Source organism: Hydra viridissima, unplaced genomic scaffold (genome assembly GCF_058129835.1).
Source record: "Hydra viridissima isolate aposymbiotic clone 2 unplaced genomic scaffold, HvirCarnegie_v1 scaffold_2, whole genome shotgun sequence".
Classification (NCBI taxonomy): Eukaryota; Metazoa; Cnidaria; class Hydrozoa; order Anthoathecata; family Hydridae; genus Hydra; species Hydra viridissima.
In genome coordinates, this window is record NW_028324301.1 from 2,943,214 (window position 1) to 2,961,952 (window position 18,739).

At 32.3% G+C, this 18,739-nt stretch overlaps 3 protein-coding genes across 5 annotated transcripts; 2 read left to right on the forward strand and 1 right to left on the reverse strand.

Moving 5' to 3' along the window:
• The first annotated feature begins 1,178 nt into the window (after nucleotides 1-1,178).
• Nucleotides 1,179-3,288, forward strand: LOC145180370 (eukaryotic translation initiation factor 4E-binding protein 3-like). The gene is made up of 3 exons (XM_080055246.2): nucleotides 1,179-1,445; nucleotides 2,323-2,523; nucleotides 2,629-3,288. Exons 1-3 carry the CDS (start codon nucleotides 1,325-1,327, stop codon nucleotides 2,655-2,657), a joined length of 351 nt encoding a protein of 116 aa, XP_079911372.2. The 5' UTR covers nucleotides 1,179-1,324; the 3' UTR covers nucleotides 2,658-3,288.
• A 7,161-nt stretch (nucleotides 3,289-10,449) lies between these two features.
• On the reverse strand, nucleotides 10,450-16,112 carry LOC145182533 (uncharacterized). 3 transcript variants are annotated; one of them, XM_090078270.1, is made up of 7 exons: nucleotides 15,997-16,112; nucleotides 14,677-15,846; nucleotides 14,296-14,571; nucleotides 13,142-13,381; nucleotides 12,721-12,810; nucleotides 12,293-12,472; nucleotides 10,450-11,746 (listed from the first exon to the last, which is right to left on the reverse strand). In XM_090078270.1, the coding sequence occupies exons 2-7, from the start codon at nucleotides 15,299-15,301 to the stop codon at nucleotides 10,542-10,544; spliced, it is 2,616 nt and encodes an 871-aa protein (XP_089934396.1). In that variant the 5' UTR covers nucleotides 15,302-15,846; nucleotides 15,997-16,112; the 3' UTR covers nucleotides 10,450-10,541. The 3 variants fall into 3 exon arrangements, with proteins under 3 accessions (XP_089934396.1, XP_089934395.1, XP_089934397.1); XM_090078269.1 differs by having other exon boundaries at nucleotides 15,940-16,102; XM_090078271.1 differs by lacking the exon at nucleotides 13,142-13,381.
• On the forward strand, nucleotides 15,933-18,017 carry LOC145185859 (coiled-coil domain-containing protein 63-like). Its single transcript, XM_080061897.2, has 3 exons — nucleotides 15,933-16,849; nucleotides 16,997-17,264; nucleotides 17,352-18,017. The coding sequence occupies exons 1-3, from the start codon at nucleotides 16,209-16,211 to the stop codon at nucleotides 17,958-17,960; spliced, it is 1,518 nt and encodes a 505-aa protein (XP_079918023.2). The 5' UTR covers nucleotides 15,933-16,208; the 3' UTR covers nucleotides 17,961-18,017.
• Nucleotides 18,018-18,739: the final 722 nt, after the last annotated feature.

An 18,739-nucleotide genomic window follows, 5' to 3' on the forward strand; every position in this document is an offset into this window, starting at 1 on the left:
AATACAATCTCTCTAAACTTCAATATATTTTGTCCTAGGCTTTTCCAATAATTTAGTTCCTTTATTGTAAAACGATTCAAGTCTGTCTGTAAAATACCCATCCAAAGCTGAAAATTGCTTCTTCATTCAATATAAAATGTGCTCTAGAAATTTCTTCAGGTTTGGAAATAGATAATATTACTTGCGAACGTTTCTGTGAGCAGGTGCGTCTTGATAAAAATTTATTATTTTCTTTGCTAATTCAGGTCTAAGCTCCCAAATGTTTTCAAAGAGTTGATCCAAAAGACTTGTGTAATATTCGGAACTGGTGTATAGTGGTGAATCCAAGTTTAATCAACAATTATAAAATAAAGTTTGAAATCCTTTTTATTTTGCTTTAAAAAACTTTTAAACACTTTTTTGATCAATTGATCGCAAATACACCACCCATTTTGCTTAAACCTTTTTCAGTTTTTTGAGATTCCTAGAGCCTCAGGTCTTTTACATGCTTTTATTCGTTAATTAACAAACACACTATATACATTTAGACATTTCAAATGATTTCTTGTGCTGCGGCAGTTTCTGTTATGACGTCGAGCTTGTGGATCATCTTCAAGGTTTGTACGATCACATTTAAATTCAGTTATATTCCGTGCAATTATCAGCGCCATTTGTGTCATTCTAAGAAATTATGAGACGGTTTATGTAAATACCTGCTTGAGAATTTAATGGAACCTGCTGTTAATTCGATATTTTTGATGATTGCAAATAAATGTTCCTACTTTGATGTGTAATTAACCTTATATTTTTCACGAGGGATGAAGCAGGTGAAGTAGAGGAAAATCTCTTGTTCTTCCTGCATAAGTTTGGCTGGTAGATCAGGTTTGCGTTTAAAAATCTTTCATTTTAAGATTAATTTTATTAAGTATATCGATGCAATAACATATTCCTGCACAATTTTTTTTTTAAATCGTGCATTCTTAAAATACTTGATTTTACAACTCAACTCAAAAGTGATAACAACTAACTAACGATGTATTGAAATTGATAGGAACTAGTTTCGTCACAATAAAATTTGCAGAAAGTCACGCGGGTCGAGTGGCATGTGATGTTTTTTTAATTTTATTTTACCAAAACATTCACTCTGTTCTTGGTCACACGTCAAAAGCAAATAGTATGTGCATAGCTTGTTTTTTCAGCTGCTTTTTTCTCAAGAAAATAGAACAGATATCATCGACAAAACAACGTGCATGTATATGCGACTTGTGCAGACAGGAGGCGTTAGTAGATACTCATTTAAGAATATTATTTAAGTACTTTTTTTTGTTCTGCTATAACTTTTAAAATGAGCAGCAATGCATCTAATAGTATCCCTGTGCGACGTGTTCAAATTACTGAGCCACAAAATATGCCATCGCGATATTCTGAGACCCCTGGTGGAACAATATTTAGCACAACCCCTGGAGGTGAGATAGCTAGCTGACTTGGTTGGATATCTTAAGTAAAAGCATGCCCTTCTCATCATTTTATTTTTTTATACTTTATTAACTTTAAAACGTTTATATTTACATAAGTAACTTGATAAATATTTGGTAATTTATGTGGCAAATAAAATAGTAAAACTTGACAGTGACCTAAATGAAAAACACATACATCAACCAAGCTATGACAGCTACCGTGTTTTCTTTGGTATTTGCACATAGAAACTAAATACCTTGTGCATGTGCATGCTTGTTTCTTATACTTGTTGCTGATCATAAATTGTTCTTATTAGTGTGTAATAGAGTTTGGGGCAAGCTATAAAAAAGAAACTCTTTGAAAAAGAAGTTAGAGCTCTAAATTTGCAATCTTTATACCCTAAATACTTTGAATTTATAAACTTATATTTACATCTGAGGATTTTTATCCTATGCTCTTCTTCGTGTTCTCTAACGCTTGTGAAATAATGTGGTTAAAAATAGTTCATTTTTTGAGTATACATCAATTTGTGTGTGATATATTATCAGTAATTTTCTTTCCAATATTTTTAAAATGTTTATCTTATTTGATCATCTTTTAGTTCTTCTGTCTGTGCCAACTCATTTTAGATATCCTAAATATCTCCACTCTTCACTCAGTTAACTTTCTTTGCAAATATTAAGAACTCATTGCTAGTATAAATTATGTATGAAACTAAACCTAAGATTCATTAAACTACACTTAACCTCAAACCATACCTAACATCTTTGTAGATCTTCAATTATTTTTTTTTATATATATACTTATAGCTTACAGAAACTAAACTATTTAATATCTTGGCTCATGGTTAATCCTTATTTAATTGAACAATTTTTGTTACTAAAGGAACAAGAATTATTTACGAAAGAAAGTTTTTGCTGGATTTAAAAAGCTCACCTCTTTCCAGAACTCCCACTAATCTTCCAGTAATTCCTGGTGTTACATTGGATGATAATGGCAAAATTATTGAAGAAATAGAAGAAGTAAAAGAGACATCTGCAGTCCCTAAAACAAGTCAGTTAAATGGTGATCAGAAGAAAGCTACTGGTAAAAATTGTTTTGCCTAAAATATTGAATAGTGTGTGTTTGTAAAAAAAGCAACCTTTTTTTTTTAGTTTCAAATATTTTGATTCTCCTTTTTTTAATATTTAGATGACGATCTTTTTGAAATGGATATGTGAATGAGATCTCTAATCAAATACCTGGTTGTAAATAGCAAGGCACTTGATTAACCAGCTGATAAAATTTCAGTTGCGTTTGTTGTCTTATGTGTTTTGTGAATTTAATTATTTGAAGCTCAAACACATAAAGAAATCTTCCTAGAGAACTGTAAACTAGGCTATTTTATATATTTACATATATTTGATTTCACAACGAATTGTCATGGTTTTAAATTTCAGATCTCGTTTTTGTCTCTGGAATGCTTTTTCATTTTTTTCTTTTCTCAAAATTTCAGGTTTTCTTAATTAAGAAAATAATCTTGTGTGTTTTAATTGTTTGTAGAAATTTTCCTGTGTTAATACTCAACAATCATTTACTGATTTTGATTTCCATTTCCTCTGATTTTAAAAAATGGATTTTATGTTAATTCTTTAAGATCCTTGTTGGTAAATCTTTTGTTTTCGAACTGGAAAGTTTTGCATTTAATTATTGAATTTATAAGTGGGATTTATTTGCGTGGTTTTTAAAGTTTTTTTGCGTTTTTGTAAATAGTAGTGGTACGCGGCTATTTTATAGTCAACTTGATTAGTTTCTTGTAAATAAGCTTTCTGCTGTAGGTATTCACAAACAAAAGATAGTTATTTTAGAGAAGAGGCTTTTTGAATCTTTTTCTAGTTATTTTAGAGAAGAGGCTTTTTGAATCTTTTTCTAGTTATTTTAGAGAAGAGGCTTTTTGAATCTTTTTCTACCAAATGTAATGATAAAGTCTTAGAAGAAAACCAGAAAATCACTAACGTGTACTGATATTTTGCCATTTGATCTACAGAAACCAGAAATAAAATGACAAAAAGTTGACCATTTTGTGCTTTTAATCAAGTAATTTGCTGTTTTAGAAAGTTTAGTTGGAATTAAATTCTACTAATCAACTCCAAGTTTCTTGTACCATTTAGAGCGCATTCATAAAATTGGCTGTATAGTTTTAGACTTTTTTGAAACAATCTTGAGAATCAAAATTGTTTCAAAAAAGAACTAATAAAATACTAAAAATGGCTGGAAAATACAAAGATTGAAAATCCCTGATAATTGATGTTATAAGAAAACTCAATGAATTAAAATTTGCTCAAGACCTTTAGCAAAAAAAAATTAAACCAAGAAGGATTTTCAATTTCTCTTGATGAGTGGACTAAAGATAGGATTAAAAGACACTTGTATCTTAATGTATATTGTTCAGATAAATGTCACTATGATCTTGGAATGATTAGAGTAATCGCCTTCAGAGAGAGCATGTATTCTTCAGATATTGTTACCGACAAGTTAAATGAATTTGGATTAAGTTTGACCAATTATATCTTTGGATCTGTTACTGTTTGTGCATCGGTTATGAAGAAAATAGGACAATAGATGAGAGTTATCCATCAACTTTGCGATTACCATGGAATTCATCTTATAGTATGTGATATTCTTTACAAGGAAAAAAAGTCTAGCAACAGAAAAGCAGAAATTGTATCACTTACAACTTCATTAACAGGAAGAATTAAAGAACTAGCTTGTAGTTCATCAGCTCAAGAAATTTTGACTTGTATTAAACATGAAATGGCAGTACTTAAAAACACTGGAAAAAGGCCATGCTCTTTAGAAAAGATTTACAATGCCATGCTAATCTTCCCTCGGACAATATATTATTTCGATTTCATAATTTGACCAAAAGCCGTCCACGCAACCTCAACCTTGCCTTCGAAATTCAAAAACACCCAAATTTTACCGAAACAAAGCGAAGTGCTTCGCCTAAGATTCACCTTCGATCAGTGAGTAGTAATAGAGTTCAGGTTGAAATTTAAGCCTGTACTCATTTAGATTTTAAATTTAACGGTTTTAGAAGTTAAAATCTAAAAGTAGAGGTTATAAAAGTTATTACAAATATATTTTTTATATTTGCTACACTTTTTTTACATTACCCTATTTTTATTTATTATATCATATTTATTTATCATACTATATTTATCATACTGTTTATAATATAATACTATTTGCTACTATGTCATTATATACATTTATTAATATATTTAATTATTATATTTAGTAATCAGGTTAATACCAGTTTTAGTTCTTGTTTAATTATTTGTTGAAATAAATTTTTATAAATTTAAGAAAATCAGTTACTAATAATATATTACTAAATATTATTACCAACTACATACTCTTTTAAATAATAAAATGGTAACAAACTTTGAAATTGAAAAAAAAAAACACTTTTATATTTATCTACTTTGCTTTTAATAATTTCTCTAAAATATTTTTAACTTCCCCGAACGAGAGCGCATAAAAAATATTATTTTAAGTCACTTAACTGTAGCATTACCAAAATAAATTATTATGAAACAGATATTTTTACAAAGACTTATTGTTATTCATCGAGAGTGCAAAAACAATTCAACTTCCTGAATAATAATAAAGTATTAGGAACAAAAACTCTGACGCTCAAGGTACGAAGTCAAAAATAATTTACCACCAGAGTATTTCGATCCAGATACATGTTAACATAAGATATTACTTTTGAAATTCCTGAAGTTCACTAAATATCATCTTTAAATACGCGCTATCTTTAACTTTATTTACTTTCCTTGTCATTTGTTGTAATAAACGCATGGTAAATATTTTCAATAGAAAATGGAGCTTTCTTGATTTTATTTAATAAACCTACTTGATGATGAATATAGTTTGCTTGTCTGGAATCTGTTATATTGTTAACAACACAATTACTTGCGTTTTCCAATTGGGATTATTATCTCTTAATTCCTTTGTTTAAAAACGACAGTTTTAAAACAAAGGAAAAAATGAGATAATAAATTTTGTTTTCTAGATATACAGTTAATGTTTTTTTTTTTTTAAACATTAAATGTATGTAGAAGACAAAATCTCTCCAGTATACATACTAAGATACATAAAGAACTGAGATTTTATATTACATTCCCATTTATATTACTAACATGAATTGAGAACTAAGTTTTTATATTACATTCCCCATCTTGAGGAATGATCAGTTTAGCTTAAAAGTTATCTTTTAAAAGTATTAAAAACCTGGGATAGATCATACAAAAATTTAGAACTTTTGAATATCGTATGTAGGTACCGTCAACTGGGTTGACTTTGACTACTTTTTATAATTTTGTTTATTCTTTTGTTTAAAAATGCCATAATTAAGAATTTTATCCTCGAGTACCAAAAACTCCAAAACCACTGAAAGCTTCAAATTAATCTTGTGTTGTGATGCCATGACTAAAGGATCATACTGAAAGTGACCGAAGTAAAAAAATGGGTCATCACTTACAGTTTGCCGTTCTCCATGGTGGATAGCGAAGCCTTCCTTTCAATTATGAAGCAACGAAGGGAGTGTATGACCCTGTTTCTTTAAGATTACTTTCTCGTACTCGAATTCCTCAATTACATCAATTTAACATGTGACCATGTGAAGGAAATTGTTGATAAGGGAAAGCTCAACTTTGATGGCTTTCAAAACTGACGTCTGGGCTTCAGCTACAAATGTGCTTTCTAAACTCTAACTTCATTTTACTAGTCAGTTTATAATTAAACTTCTTCTTGTCAAATTTGAATCTTTTCCGGTGCAATGTTCTGGCGAAAATTTTGATAAAAATGTTGATTCATTAATAAAAGAAATGTATTTGGAGAAAGTAACATATACACAGATAACTATTGGTGGTTCTTATGTTGTGGATGATATACGTTTTAGCAAAGGAATCAACGACAGTTTATTGGTGCGCTGATCATCAGATCCATTTGATTGTAATACAAGTTTTACAAAGTATTCCTGAGTGGATTGTAATCCAAGAAAAACCTTATAAATTGGTAGGATAATTCAACTGAATTCAAATTGAGTCAACTAGTGTTTTTAAGAAAATTGCTATTGAGTGTAATGAAAATTGAACAACACTTGTTCAGCGCGTATCTACTCGCTAAAATTCAGATCTTAAGCAGTTGAGATCCATTCTTGACTTCGAAGGGTGCTTGGCTAAAATGGCAGAGACTTTAAGGAAAGATGCTTTTTTAAAGCCCTACTAGTAGTGCTTGCCAGCACCTACAGATCCCATTAATTACTTTGCTGAAGAAGATGCCTAAACGAATGCACTTAAAAAGCTTGGTCACAATCCTACCAAAACGATTGAAAAAATTCTTCTTTTACAGAAGCAAAATGTGAAGCTGTCCTATATTGTGATGAAGTTTCCCCAAGGACTCAGATATCCACGAATATTTCTTAGCAGACTAGCAAAGAAGTTTTTATGCGTCCAACCATCAACTAAAAAGAGTTGAAGACTATTCCTGACTTAATCTGGCCTGGATATGAAGATAGTGATGAATAAAAATTATAAAAAAAAATTACTAAGAAAAGATAAAAATAACAAGAGTAAAAGCACATAAAACAACGACAAAATTTAGTAATTTTGGTTGATTAGGTGACTAAAAAATATATTGGTATTCATTTAATTTTATTATTATCCTAATAAAAGTTAAAACTAAAAAGTAGCAAAAAAAGTAGCAAAAAAATTAGAAGAAAAAAAAAAAAAAAGAAACTCCATCATTAGGATACCTTTGACGTTGGCGATGGGCATTCGGGCTGGCGTCCGGAGGGGGCGCCTAGGAACAGGCCTATCTTCATAATTTCAGAATGAAGAGTCAGAGAAAGAAGATAAAGACAGTGCATAATCAACTCAGATGATGCAAGAAGAAGGTGCAACTACAGGTCAGAATTCTGATGACCATTCAGATATAATATTTCCTCCAACAACCTCTAAAGAATTTTGGAACAAAATGTCTTACAGTTTTTGAGAAGCAATTCATTTTCAGAGCTTCACCCGGAGGGACCATTTCTGAAACAGACTGAAGTTGTCAACAAGGGTCGTTTTTTCAGCGAGTATTTCTACAAACCCCACACAATGTCAGGGTTAACATAACAAAGAATATGGCTGTCTTATGGTGCAGTTGCTGACAAGTGCTACTGCAACCCGTGTTGGCTTTTTAGTGAAGCAACGCATCTAGCGTAGATTGAAGGTACGAACGGTTGGAAAAATCTGTAGCGCAAAAAGGCACGAGAACTCGGACACCGTGGACACCGTGGACACCGTGAGCAGAATAATGATGAAGACTTACATGGAAATTTCCTACAATTTATTCATTTGATTGCAAGGTATGACCCCATGCTTGAGAACCTACTCAAATACACAAAAGGATCAGCTAAATATCTTAGTGGGTCCATTCAGAACAAAGTTATCAAAATTCTAATCAATCGTCTGAAGCAGCAGATTGTTGATGATATTGCTGAATCTCCATTTGCTTCTGTTATAATGGACACTACAATGGATATATCGAAAACTGATCAGCTGAGTAAAGTCTTTTGTTACGTAACAATTGATATAAAAGATGACGGAATGCCAGCCGCTCTAAACATTAATGAGACTTTTTTAGGCTTCAGCGAAAGTCGAAAGCCAAAAAGAAGCCGAGTTAACTGCAACCACCGTTGCAGAAATAGAGAGCGTTACAGAAATCCGGAAAATTAGAGGACAAGGATACGACGGAGCGGCCAACATTTTTGAAGTGTACGGCAGAGTTCAAACGCTTATGAAGCAGAAAGCACCAAATGCCCGATATATTCACCGTGAAAAATGTTAAAGAGTTGAGGAATTTTTTTGACATGATGAAAAAACTGTACATATTCTTCGGTGCAATCAATTGGTGGAATCGCTTTCAGAAAGAGCGCACCTGTTCGATTACCTTGAAACGACTGTGTCCAACCCGTTGGTCATCATCTAATGAAACTCTAATCTCTCTTCCCAGTTGATTCGTTGACGTTATGAAGCTGTTGGTTTGTTATCACTCAGTGGGAAGAATAGTGAGGAAAAGTGTATTTGTAGATCTACTCTCTCAAATGCTAGGCCCAGTGGACACTATTTCTAAGGAAATGCTGTCAAAGTCAGGTGATCTGTCTACCACCACCATTCTGCTTGACTCACTGATACGAGACTTGACTGCACTGCGAAGTAATTTAGAAATAACGTTATCCTGTGCCAAGGTGCTGACCAAAAGTTGGGCCATCAAGTGTGACTCTACTGATAACAAATTCTTGTATGTACTTGGCTCTTTCGATTACGATGGCAAGCACGGAAAGAAGTTATTCCAAGTTAAATTTAATTAAGACATACTTGCGTGGCAAAATGTGTCAGGTTCGGCTAAGTTCTCTGGGAATACTGTCAATCGAGAGTCAGCACCTTATCGATCTGAACATAGACCAGATAATTGACAATTTTGCGGACGCAAATTCCCGCCAAAAGGTCTTCTAAATTTTACCAAATAGTACTTACCGTCTGGTAAGAGTAGGTAAGAGGTTCAATGTTAGTAAATTTTCATGAGAAATTGAGAAACAATGCTTACAATTTTTTTGTTTTGTTGAATGTCAGCTTTAATTGCATTCGGTGTTTCGTAGTTTTATACGACAGTGTGGCGTCTAACGTGGGGAGCAAAAGGGCGAGAGAAAGGAGAAAGAATGGGTCAATAATATCATGCCTCTGGCGCCTGGGATGAAGTTACGCCACTGAGCAGCCGAACAAATATATTTGCAAAAAGTATTCGTTTAACCAATGTTTATTTCGTTAAACGAATATTCGTAGGAATATTATTATACGAATATGAACGAATATTCCTTAAACGAATATTTGTTAATCGAGCAAATATTCGATGTACTGATTTATAACATCTTTAACTCAGCGTTCCCTCGCTGTATCCCTTCTGAAATTAGGGATGCAGTAGATTAACAAATCTCTTTAAACAGTTTCACTTTTTAATAATCATAAAACAGGATCTAAAGAGATTGTTTATGAATTAAAATTAAGTAGTTTAGTATCCTAAAGTTCTGAGTCAATTTCTTGCAGATTCAATATTTTTATCATACCTTTTGTGTTGGTAAGAGGAAGGAAAATGTTTTAATATCTTTACGATGTTAGGTTATTACGCCAACTTTAACCATTGAATTGTAATTAGTTGTCAGATGAACAAATGGAAGAGTTTGAATGAATCCTGCATGAAATCAGAAACTGTTAAAAATACAGCATCGTGATTCATTATCCTCATTATTATTTCATAAAATCCAATATTACAGCTCCAAGAACTTCGTAACGATTCCATGGATTTAAAAGGTTCTAAAAACGATGGATGCATCGTAGGTCGTAGGTGTAACGAAAACTTTTGAAACCTCTCATTAGGAGAGCACATTGTAATGTGCTCTCCTAATGAGAGACTGTTAACCATAGTTGGTAGGAAGTAAAAAAAAAATGTTTAAAACATATATTCAGAAATTCATGATGCAAAATAATTTCTCCGATTAAATAAACCAATAATTGAAAGAGTGCAATTTGTGAAACTGATGGAATGATGCTTTCGAAAGAGAGTTGTGAGTCAGGTGTTTTCATTGCACCGTTAGTGTGAATAAAAATTATTGTCCTAACAATCTTGTTTTTAATATAAGTGATATAACTCAATAGATATATAATTTATCCAATTTGTTTTTTTAACATCAGTCATCAGAGAAACTTTGAAGCCTTAAGTACTTTTTTTACTTGTAGTTTTTCTGTTTCGTTCGAGAAAATATTTAGTGTTGATTCAATGTTTTTAAGAAAATAGAAAAAGGTAATTTAATTAGCAAATAGGTGGCATGAAAAAGCTGTAAAATGGCAAATATTAGATATTGTCTCAGTACTAAGAATAACAATATTACCAATTAAAATGGTTACAATAACACCAAGGGACTGTTTTCTGTTTTTTTCTTTTCTGTGTGCATTATATATATCCAACAAAAAACTGTGCAAAATATAAACAATTACAAATATAAAGTTAAATTTTCATCTCTCGTCGTCATCATTCATTGGGGCATTCTCAGTTTTTGCTTCAACTGTGATGGGTCCAAACCCAACATGTTCTTTTGTATATACAAATGGATTTTTTTCCTCTGCAGCCTCATAAGGGAATTTGTTATCTTCACCATTTTCCCTGTTGTTTTGTCCATTAAAAAATGAACTTCTTAACGCGTCCTCCGTTTTTTTACCAATAGAGTGTCTGTACTGTTTCATGATATTTGAAAACTGAAGATTTTTTGTGAGCTCTTGATTTTCTGCACTTGCTCTAAGCGGGTTAGAGGGGTGTGGGTCTTGTTGGGTTGACTCGTCTCTGAACACTGTTTCGCTGGTGTGAGGATTGTATACTGGGTCTTTGTAGTAGTTCCCAGAAAAAGTAGGCTGCTTTGCTGTTATTTTTTCAAAGATGCTCAAACTTTCAGGTAATTCACTCTGATAATCAGTAGCATCCCCCTCTGGTCCTTCAAGGTGGAAATCTGTAAAACTATTTTGTTCTTTAGATAAATGAGCGCTAAATGGAATGGCAACATAACCTTCATATAAACCCTCTTGATTTATATCTCCTTGGAGAACTTTAAAACCGTTGATCATTACAGGTCGTTTGTTCTCAAAAGGACTCGCACGAAAAGACATCGGAGGCACTTCTTTATGTTCGCCGAGAAAATTTGCATTAGGGATAACGGTGTTTTCCAGTGGTTGATAACTCTGTGCCTGCGGTAGTAAATCTTCATGGAAGTTCTGATTTAAAGATAATGAGTTTTCGTAAAATGGAGGCAAATGTTTGAAAGGAAATAGGTTTTCATAATACGGACCATTTCGAATTTGATGATTAGCGATGTTATTTGGAATTATTAAGTTATTTTGAAAATTACTTTTATGAATAAAATCTTTTTCAAGAGTTGTCATAGTTTGTTCCATATTTGAAAAGTTTTCTAAAAATTTGCTATTCGGATTAACTACCAAATATCTTTTCCCTTGTTTCGTTTTTATATAAAATGGCGAATCTGTGTTTGAAACTAATTTCGTATTTTTATATACTTTTTTCTCTCCACTTACATTTGTATCATTTTCAGGTTTGGAAGCAACTTTGGCTTGCACTAATAAGTTTTTTACAACGTATAAAGGTATATACATGAAATTTGGAGTTGCTACTACTGTTCTGGCTGTGGAATTTTTCTCGAGGCTTCTTTTACCTAAACAAACGACAATTAGTAATTACAAATGAGTTGTTTGATAGCTTGAAACAATGGCTTTCAATAATTGAAATTTATATATTTTTTTCCATTCGAAGGATTTTTGAGCAGGGATTTTCAATTTAGCGGTTATAACACATAAAACCTTAATTAAACCTTATTTCGTTTGTTAATCTGACTAATCTATCCAAATACGACGTAGAGATTTTCATTGTAACGTATGCGTACTGTATTTTAGCCCGGGTTTCTTTCCGTCAATTCTTTAAGTTAAAATCAATTGAAATTGGTTCAATAAACTGGCGAAAGCAACTTGAGATAATATACATATATATTTAATATAAATTACAACATTTCATAAATTTATAGAAAAAGCTGTACTTTGTTAAAAAGCACTACTACAAGAATTTGTTATTTAGAACTTCAAACGGCTAAGAATATCTTCCTCATGCATGCCATTATAGAATACCTCATTCTTGAAATAAACATTCTGCAAGTCTGCTGACTATCTTTCTCTTTTTTTGTGTTTGTGCGTAAATTAAAGCATACCTACGTCTGATTTTTTTGAGCGCCGTACTTCTGGATCTTTTTTTGTTTTTTCTTTAGGAGTTCTTGTTTTTTGTTGAGAGTGAGGTTTGTTGATGCCTTCTCTACTGTTGGCAGAAGGATCATTTTCACCAAGTTGACTTTGAGTTGTCAATAGAAAACTTTTCCACAAACTTGAAAATGCTAAAAAGAATTATTGAGTTGTTATTGCTTTGAGCCTTTGCTTTTCGTTAAACGAAGAAGTATGCAAAATGTGAGTTTCCCTCATACAACACGTGCTCTGTCACAGTCTTCTTTTCACCAATTCTGTAAACTAAACTCTATTGAGCTTAGTTTACAGAATTCTTAGATTTCTTTAATCATAAAAACTTACGAATGTCAATAATCTTTTTAATATTCTAAAACAATGTTAAACTTGAATCATTTTATACCTGAACTGGGTACTTCATAATCCGAATTACTCTGCATTGCGAGTTTTGCATTTTCTTCCACAAAATCTGGAGATGGTGAACTTTGGTGGCCTGCAAAAAATATTTTTTCAATAAACTCCAACACTAATACAACTTCTCCTATGTATATTCAATAAACCAATGTAATAAGTATTAGAAAGTAAAATATTGTTAATACGAGTATTTTTTTATGAGAATATTTTAGCATGTACGAGAATATATAATAGAAAAGAATAAACTTTTGGCCTTTTGATTCCTTGCTCAACAGCTGCTTCTATTTTCCTATTAAGGATAATTAAACCACGAGCAATTTTAATAACGCGCAAAAAAATATCTCAAAACGTGCGTGTAAGTTGCAGGTATTATTGGAAAGCGATGTAATTTTATCAAGGGTCAAACATACCATAAGAAGGGCTTCCGAATTTGTCCCAACGTGTTTGTTCAAAGTTTTTGCCATCTAGCATCATGTCCTGATTCTTATCCTCCAACATAAATCTACCCTGAGAGTTTTTTAAATACCGATGCAAACTATCCATTTCTCCTGGTTGCACAGCTTCAATTTTGATTATATCATCTTCTGTGACGGAGCCGTCTTGTGGCAAATCATTATGATTAGAGAAACTTGATACAACAAACTTATTTCCTATAATTTAAGTTGCTTTTTTTTTAAACAGATAAAAATTTCTTGTTGGTTATCTGATGTTGGATGTGTTGTTTTGTATTTAATGCTAAACAGGTAGTTTTTAATATTTGCATCTTCTTGTTTTGCTTTGTATAATAAACTGCATTTAAAATGTTTTCATGTTTGTATTGACGCCTCTTTTTGACGCTGGTTGTGTTAAATGCTCTTTTTGATCGTGGTATTTGTGCGTTATTTCTTTTGATGTATGGTGTATAAAGTTTCACCTTTTTTTTTGCTTACTTTGCAGAAAGGTGATAATAAAGTATCCGAACAAACGACCAAGTTTAATTATATTTCCGAACAAACGACCAAGTTGGTCAATTATTCACCAAATTGGTCAATCATTAATAAGAAGTTGTTATTAGTACTTTGATAACCAGTTAAAAATAATAAAAAATAATAGTAATTGCATTTAAAAATTTCTTAGTAAATATTCTTTTTTTTTCATCTAACGTTCTTAGTACTTAAACATTTATCTGAACGCTTGTCCAAACGTTTACCGAAATTTTTCTATAAACACTTTAGTATTACCAGCCTCTTGAATAATTGTTACTACTTCTTCAAAGTCTCCTAAACTCTTCTTGTTACTTCTTTTTTACTTTTTCTATTACTTCAAAAAGAAATAAATCCAATAGTTATTTTTCTTGTCTTTCTCACCGTTTTTTTTTTTAATCTTACTTCACTACATTAAAGGATTGATTCTTTCTCAATTTTCTACAAAACGTGAAAACTTTTATATATATGTTTTTTAAAAATATTTTGTAAATAGAGCTGTAAAAATGTGTCTATGCTATAAAGATACAAAAGCTAAGACACAATTTATTAAAACATAAGGTGTTACAAGCACTTTTTCTTTTTTCTTTTTAAAAACTTACCCTTTCCCATACCATCTCCCAGATCTCCATACGGATCATCTTCCATTCCTCTACTCATGGCAGTTATCTGCTGTCCTTTCAACGATGGTACCATAAAATTCATCCGATCCGCTACAGATTGGTGAATTGCGTCCTCCATACGTTGGTTTTGAAATTTTGTCATTTCTTCGTCGTTTTCTCTTCCACCTGCATCTTCATTCCCAAGTAAACCGTCTCCTGGCATGCTTCCAGCAATTCTTCCGTTTAAATTATCACCTTCTTGCATATCCTCTTGCCCTAAAAATATTTTTTAAGTCAAGCAGACAAATACATATTTATGATCTAATTGTTCATCTCGTTCTTCGTCAATTTCAGGTGTTACAAATCCGAATAAAAATCTACCTGCGTAATTCTGCTCTTGCATCGATTCCGGCATAATTAAATCCATTTGAGGTTGCTGACCGAATTGTACAGCATCCGCCTGCTGCGTATACTTCCCGTGGCCTCTGAATCTTTCCGTATTTATATCAGGTTGTAGTCCATATTGGACAGATTTTACTTTTTGGGAATACGGCGAGTGTCCTCTAAACATATCCATTCTGTGAGACGGATCAAACTCAGGAGAGTTCATGTTTTCATCATTCATAAATTGCATTTGATCTTGATTGTTTAATTGAAGCTCATCATTGGGTTGATCATCGTCGAGCATTGGGTTGAATGACTTTTTTTTCCCTTTTGTGTTTTCCGTTTTTTGCGTAATTTTAGAAATAATTTTTCCTCTTTTTTTACCTGGACATAAGCCAGTTAGTTTACATTCAATTTCTTCCCCTAGATTCTTTATCTTTTTAAATTGTTCTTCGTATTTTGGGAGTTCTTCGGGTTTAACGTAATACTTTCTTGTAACTGGGCTTTTAAGAAGTGTTACGTCATACTCAACTTCATCGTAACCTTTTTTTGAAGCTTTTCCATCGAGCGGTAAACCGTGAGTCCAATGTAAACAAATAACAGCAAAAAGTAAAAACTCCATTTTATAAAATAAAGTTATGGGGACTTTTTTTTTTTTTTTTTTATCACATTTGCATTTCTCCAAACTTAGATGTTTTCCGCCATTTTGTTCAGCTACTTTTTTTTTTTGCAAAGTGCAAGCAGCGGGTGAATTCACTGAGTTCAATGAATATCGTACTATATACCTTCAGCATTTTTGATTAAAAAAAAAAATGCACAACTCGATGACTGAAAGCAAATCAAACTCACAAAGTGGTTTTTCCACGTTCAAATTAATGTATACTAAGTAGTAGTAACGCAAACATTTAAAAAAACTTTCTTTCATTTATTTCGACAACCGCTTATATATTTTTTTGCTTCTACGTTTTGCTTCGTCTTTTTGCTTCCTCTTTCCTCTTATTTCCTAAAACCATTTAACTACGCAATCGAATTTCAAAGAGTCTGTGAGATTTATCTACGTCGTTAGATATATCTATTTATCAAGTTTGCAATCAAATTGCAATTGCAATTTGATTGCAAATTTGAATTAAAATTAAGAATAAATGAACTACGCCAGATTGAAGCTTTCTAAAGAAAAATAGTGTTTTTTTTAATTACAGAGCGAGACAACTTAAATAGAAAACAAAGAAAGCTTTTAGGTAAAGGTGGACGTAGACTTACTAATAGCTAAAGGTGTAATAGTAGCATGTTTTTAGGTAAAGGTAGTCGTAGACTTACTAATAACTAAAGGTGTAATGGTAGCATGTTTTTAGGTAAAGGTGGTCGTAGACTAATAGCTAAAGGTGTAATAGTAGCGTGTTTTTAAATCTGCTAATCTGATAGTAAAAAATTATACAACGCACAGTGACGTCACATCTATAAAATGACGTCTAATGCTTTTAAAGAGGATATCATTTAGAGAAATAATTTTTTTTTAAAAAACATTTACAATGTCAGAAGGAGAAGTAAAAGATCAAACAGATGATCTTACGGAAGACACGCGTGCTGAATTAGTGCGCTTACAACGTCAATTCCGCCTTCTCGAAAACGAAAGGCGAGCGTATAAAGAAAATTCAGAAAATATTCTGCATAAACTGAAAAAAACATTATCGAAGTTAAAAAAGGAAAACGAAGAATTAACGAAAGAGCATAAGCTAGCTTTCAGTAAAAAAAATCAAAACAACGAGTTTCAAGTAACTGAAGAGCTGAAAGATTTGTTATTTGCAGAAGATTGCGCTAAGCGTGATTTCACAGAGCTCACAAAAAAGCACGAGCTTGTTAACAAAAAAATTAAAAATCTTCAAAAGATGATTGATTTGTTTAGAAAACATCTCAGAGGATCCAAAGAGTCAGAAACAAAGAGTGAAAGCATACAAAAGCTGAATAAAGTAATGGAAAACCGTTTAAACGAGGCAAACTTTAAACTAAATAATTCTCTCACTGTAAACAATAAGATGAAACAAGAGATTGACGATTTGAAGATTCAGCGCAATAAATATTTGGATTTGAAAAAAAAATTGCAAAAAAAATATGACGAGGGCAGAGCAAGAAAAAAGTTTTTAATTGAGAATGCAAAAACACATTTTAGCAAGTGAGCAACAGATTTTTTATTTAAGCGTTTTATTACATGTGTTTTATTACATGGGTTTATTTATTTATGCATTTTATTACATGCGTTTATTTATTTATGCTTTTTATTACAGCGTGTTACTTATAAGGTCACTATAATTTACTTTAGTCGTGATGAAGCTCAACATCGACTGCAACTTATTCGAGAGCGTTTTGATAGAGACGTAACAGCATACAATGCTGAGCTAAAGGACCTTTTACGAGTCATAGATCACCAAAACAAATTACGCCAGTTTATGGATACGAAGATGGAGGAACGCGCTGAATCTTATGACGCCTTAGTGAAGGAAAGGATACAAAAGAAACTGTTTGGTGACATCAGAGCATTAAACGCTGATGTTGAAAATTATGAGAATGTTTTTAAACAACTTTTTAAGGTATACATCAATGAATATCGCTTTTTAGGAATGAAGAAAAGTTTTTTTAAATCATTCAATTTGAGAAGGATTTGTATAAATTTTAAGGTTGAAGCAACCGAGAATATTGACGAGATGATAATTTCATTCAAAAAAGAAGAAGAAGATTTATTTGCTTTGTACAACTTTGTCAAAGAGCAATCGAACGACATCGAAGTGAACGAAAATCTCATCCAATCAATTAATAAACAAAAGATGTCATTCAACGCTGAGCAGTTGGTTGGTGAAGACAAACTAAACGACTCGCTGAAGAAACTTCAAGTTAAACAAAATAAGTTAAATGCAGAAATGCAAAATACTTCTTCCCTAATTCTTGCCAATCAAAAAATACTCATTAATTTAATACCAGTGGTAGAGAGAGTATTGTTTAATATACAATGCATTCATTCTAAAATCAGAGGAAAACTTGGATGTTCAAAAATTACTCAAAACAACCTGATATTATTTCTTGGACTAATCGAGCAATCAGCTACCGAAATTTTGCGAACAAAAGCCATGCTATCAGTGAAGTCGCCGGTCAACGAGCCAAAGAAAAACTCTCTTCTGTCTGTCGGAAAGGTTATGCAATATTTGGTGACTCCCCCAAGTATCTCATTAGAAGTTTCTGATTGCTACAACCCAACGCCAACGCATGAATGTGCCCATCATGCAACTTGAATGAAACAATTTTTTAAACTTGAAGAAATGTTCAGAAATATTAGAAATTAAAATAAAGTAATTTTTTACATACATAGTTGGTGAGATAAAAGCTTCAGGAAATGAAAAAATGGTACACTATAATAAACTAAGCGCCTGCGTCTCGGAATCGTTTTCTCGAAATGAACCGGGACAAGCATAACCCCCGTAAGTAAGCCCACCTAGAGCCGATTGTAGGCAACCTCACTTCGGTCCTAAGTGTGTCTGATGTTTGCTTTTTTTGCGGGACCAATATGGGCAAACACAATTAACAAATAGTGAGCACAACTTTACGGGACCAGTCTGGTTTTAGTATGGGCTTCCCATATATAAATTTAGAAGTGGGCAAGTCCACATAAGGCCTATTATAGGCTGACTTATATAGGTCATAAGTGTGTTTGATAGTTGGTTTATTTATGGGACCAATGTGGGCAAACGGAACAAAAAAAAATGTTAAAAAGCAAGATAATTCAACTTTACTGGACCTGTGTGGTTTTAACGTGGGCTTATCTTAGGGAGCGAAAACCCGACACGAATACCAGCGGGTACTCGTAGACGGGTAATTTTAATAACTTTAGTTACCCGATATCCAAGCCTTCGGGTCGGGTATTACCCGATTTAAATTAACCAAGTATTACTCGTAGAAGTACCCGATTAACGGGTAATTTTATTACACGATTTCGTTACCCGAAAATTGGGTAATAAAATTACCTGATAATTCGGATAATAAAATTACCCGAAATCAGGTAATAAACCCGATC

Excerpts from the sequence above, each read along its gene's own strand:
- LOC145185859 (XM_080061897.2), top strand. The coding sequence starts at position 16,209 with ATGTCAGAAGGAGAAGTAAAAGATCAAACAGATGATCTTACGGAAGAC. Across the intron at positions 16,850-16,996 it reads GCAAAAACACATTTTAGCAA|TCGTGATGAAGCTCAACATC; the intron begins GTGAGCAACAGA and ends AATTTACTTTAG. Across the intron at positions 17,265-17,351 it reads TTTTTAAACAACTTTTTAAG|GTTGAAGCAACCGAGAATAT; the intron begins GTATACATCAAT and ends ATAAATTTTAAG.
- LOC145180370 (XM_080055246.2), top strand. The coding sequence starts at position 1,325 with ATGAGCAGCAATGCATCTAATAGTATCCCTGTGCGACGTGTTCAAATT. Across the intron at positions 1,446-2,322 it reads ATTTAGCACAACCCCTGGAG|GAACAAGAATTATTTACGAA; the intron begins GTGAGATAGCTA and ends TTGTTACTAAAG. Across the intron at positions 2,524-2,628 it reads TGATCAGAAGAAAGCTACTG|ATGACGATCTTTTTGAAATG; the intron begins GTAAAAATTGTT and ends TTTAATATTTAG.
- LOC145182533 (XM_090078270.1), bottom strand. The coding sequence starts at position 15,301 with ATGGAGTTTTTACTTTTTGCTGTTATTTGTTTACATTGGACTCACGGT. Across the intron at positions 12,811-13,141 it reads ATTCGGAAGCCCTTCTTATG|GCCACCAAAGTTCACCATCT; the intron begins GTATGTTTGACC and ends TATTTTTTGCAG. Across the intron at positions 12,473-12,720 it reads TTATGAAGTACCCAGTTCAG|CATTTTCAAGTTTGTGGAAA; the intron begins GTATAAAATGAT and ends AATTCTTTTTAG.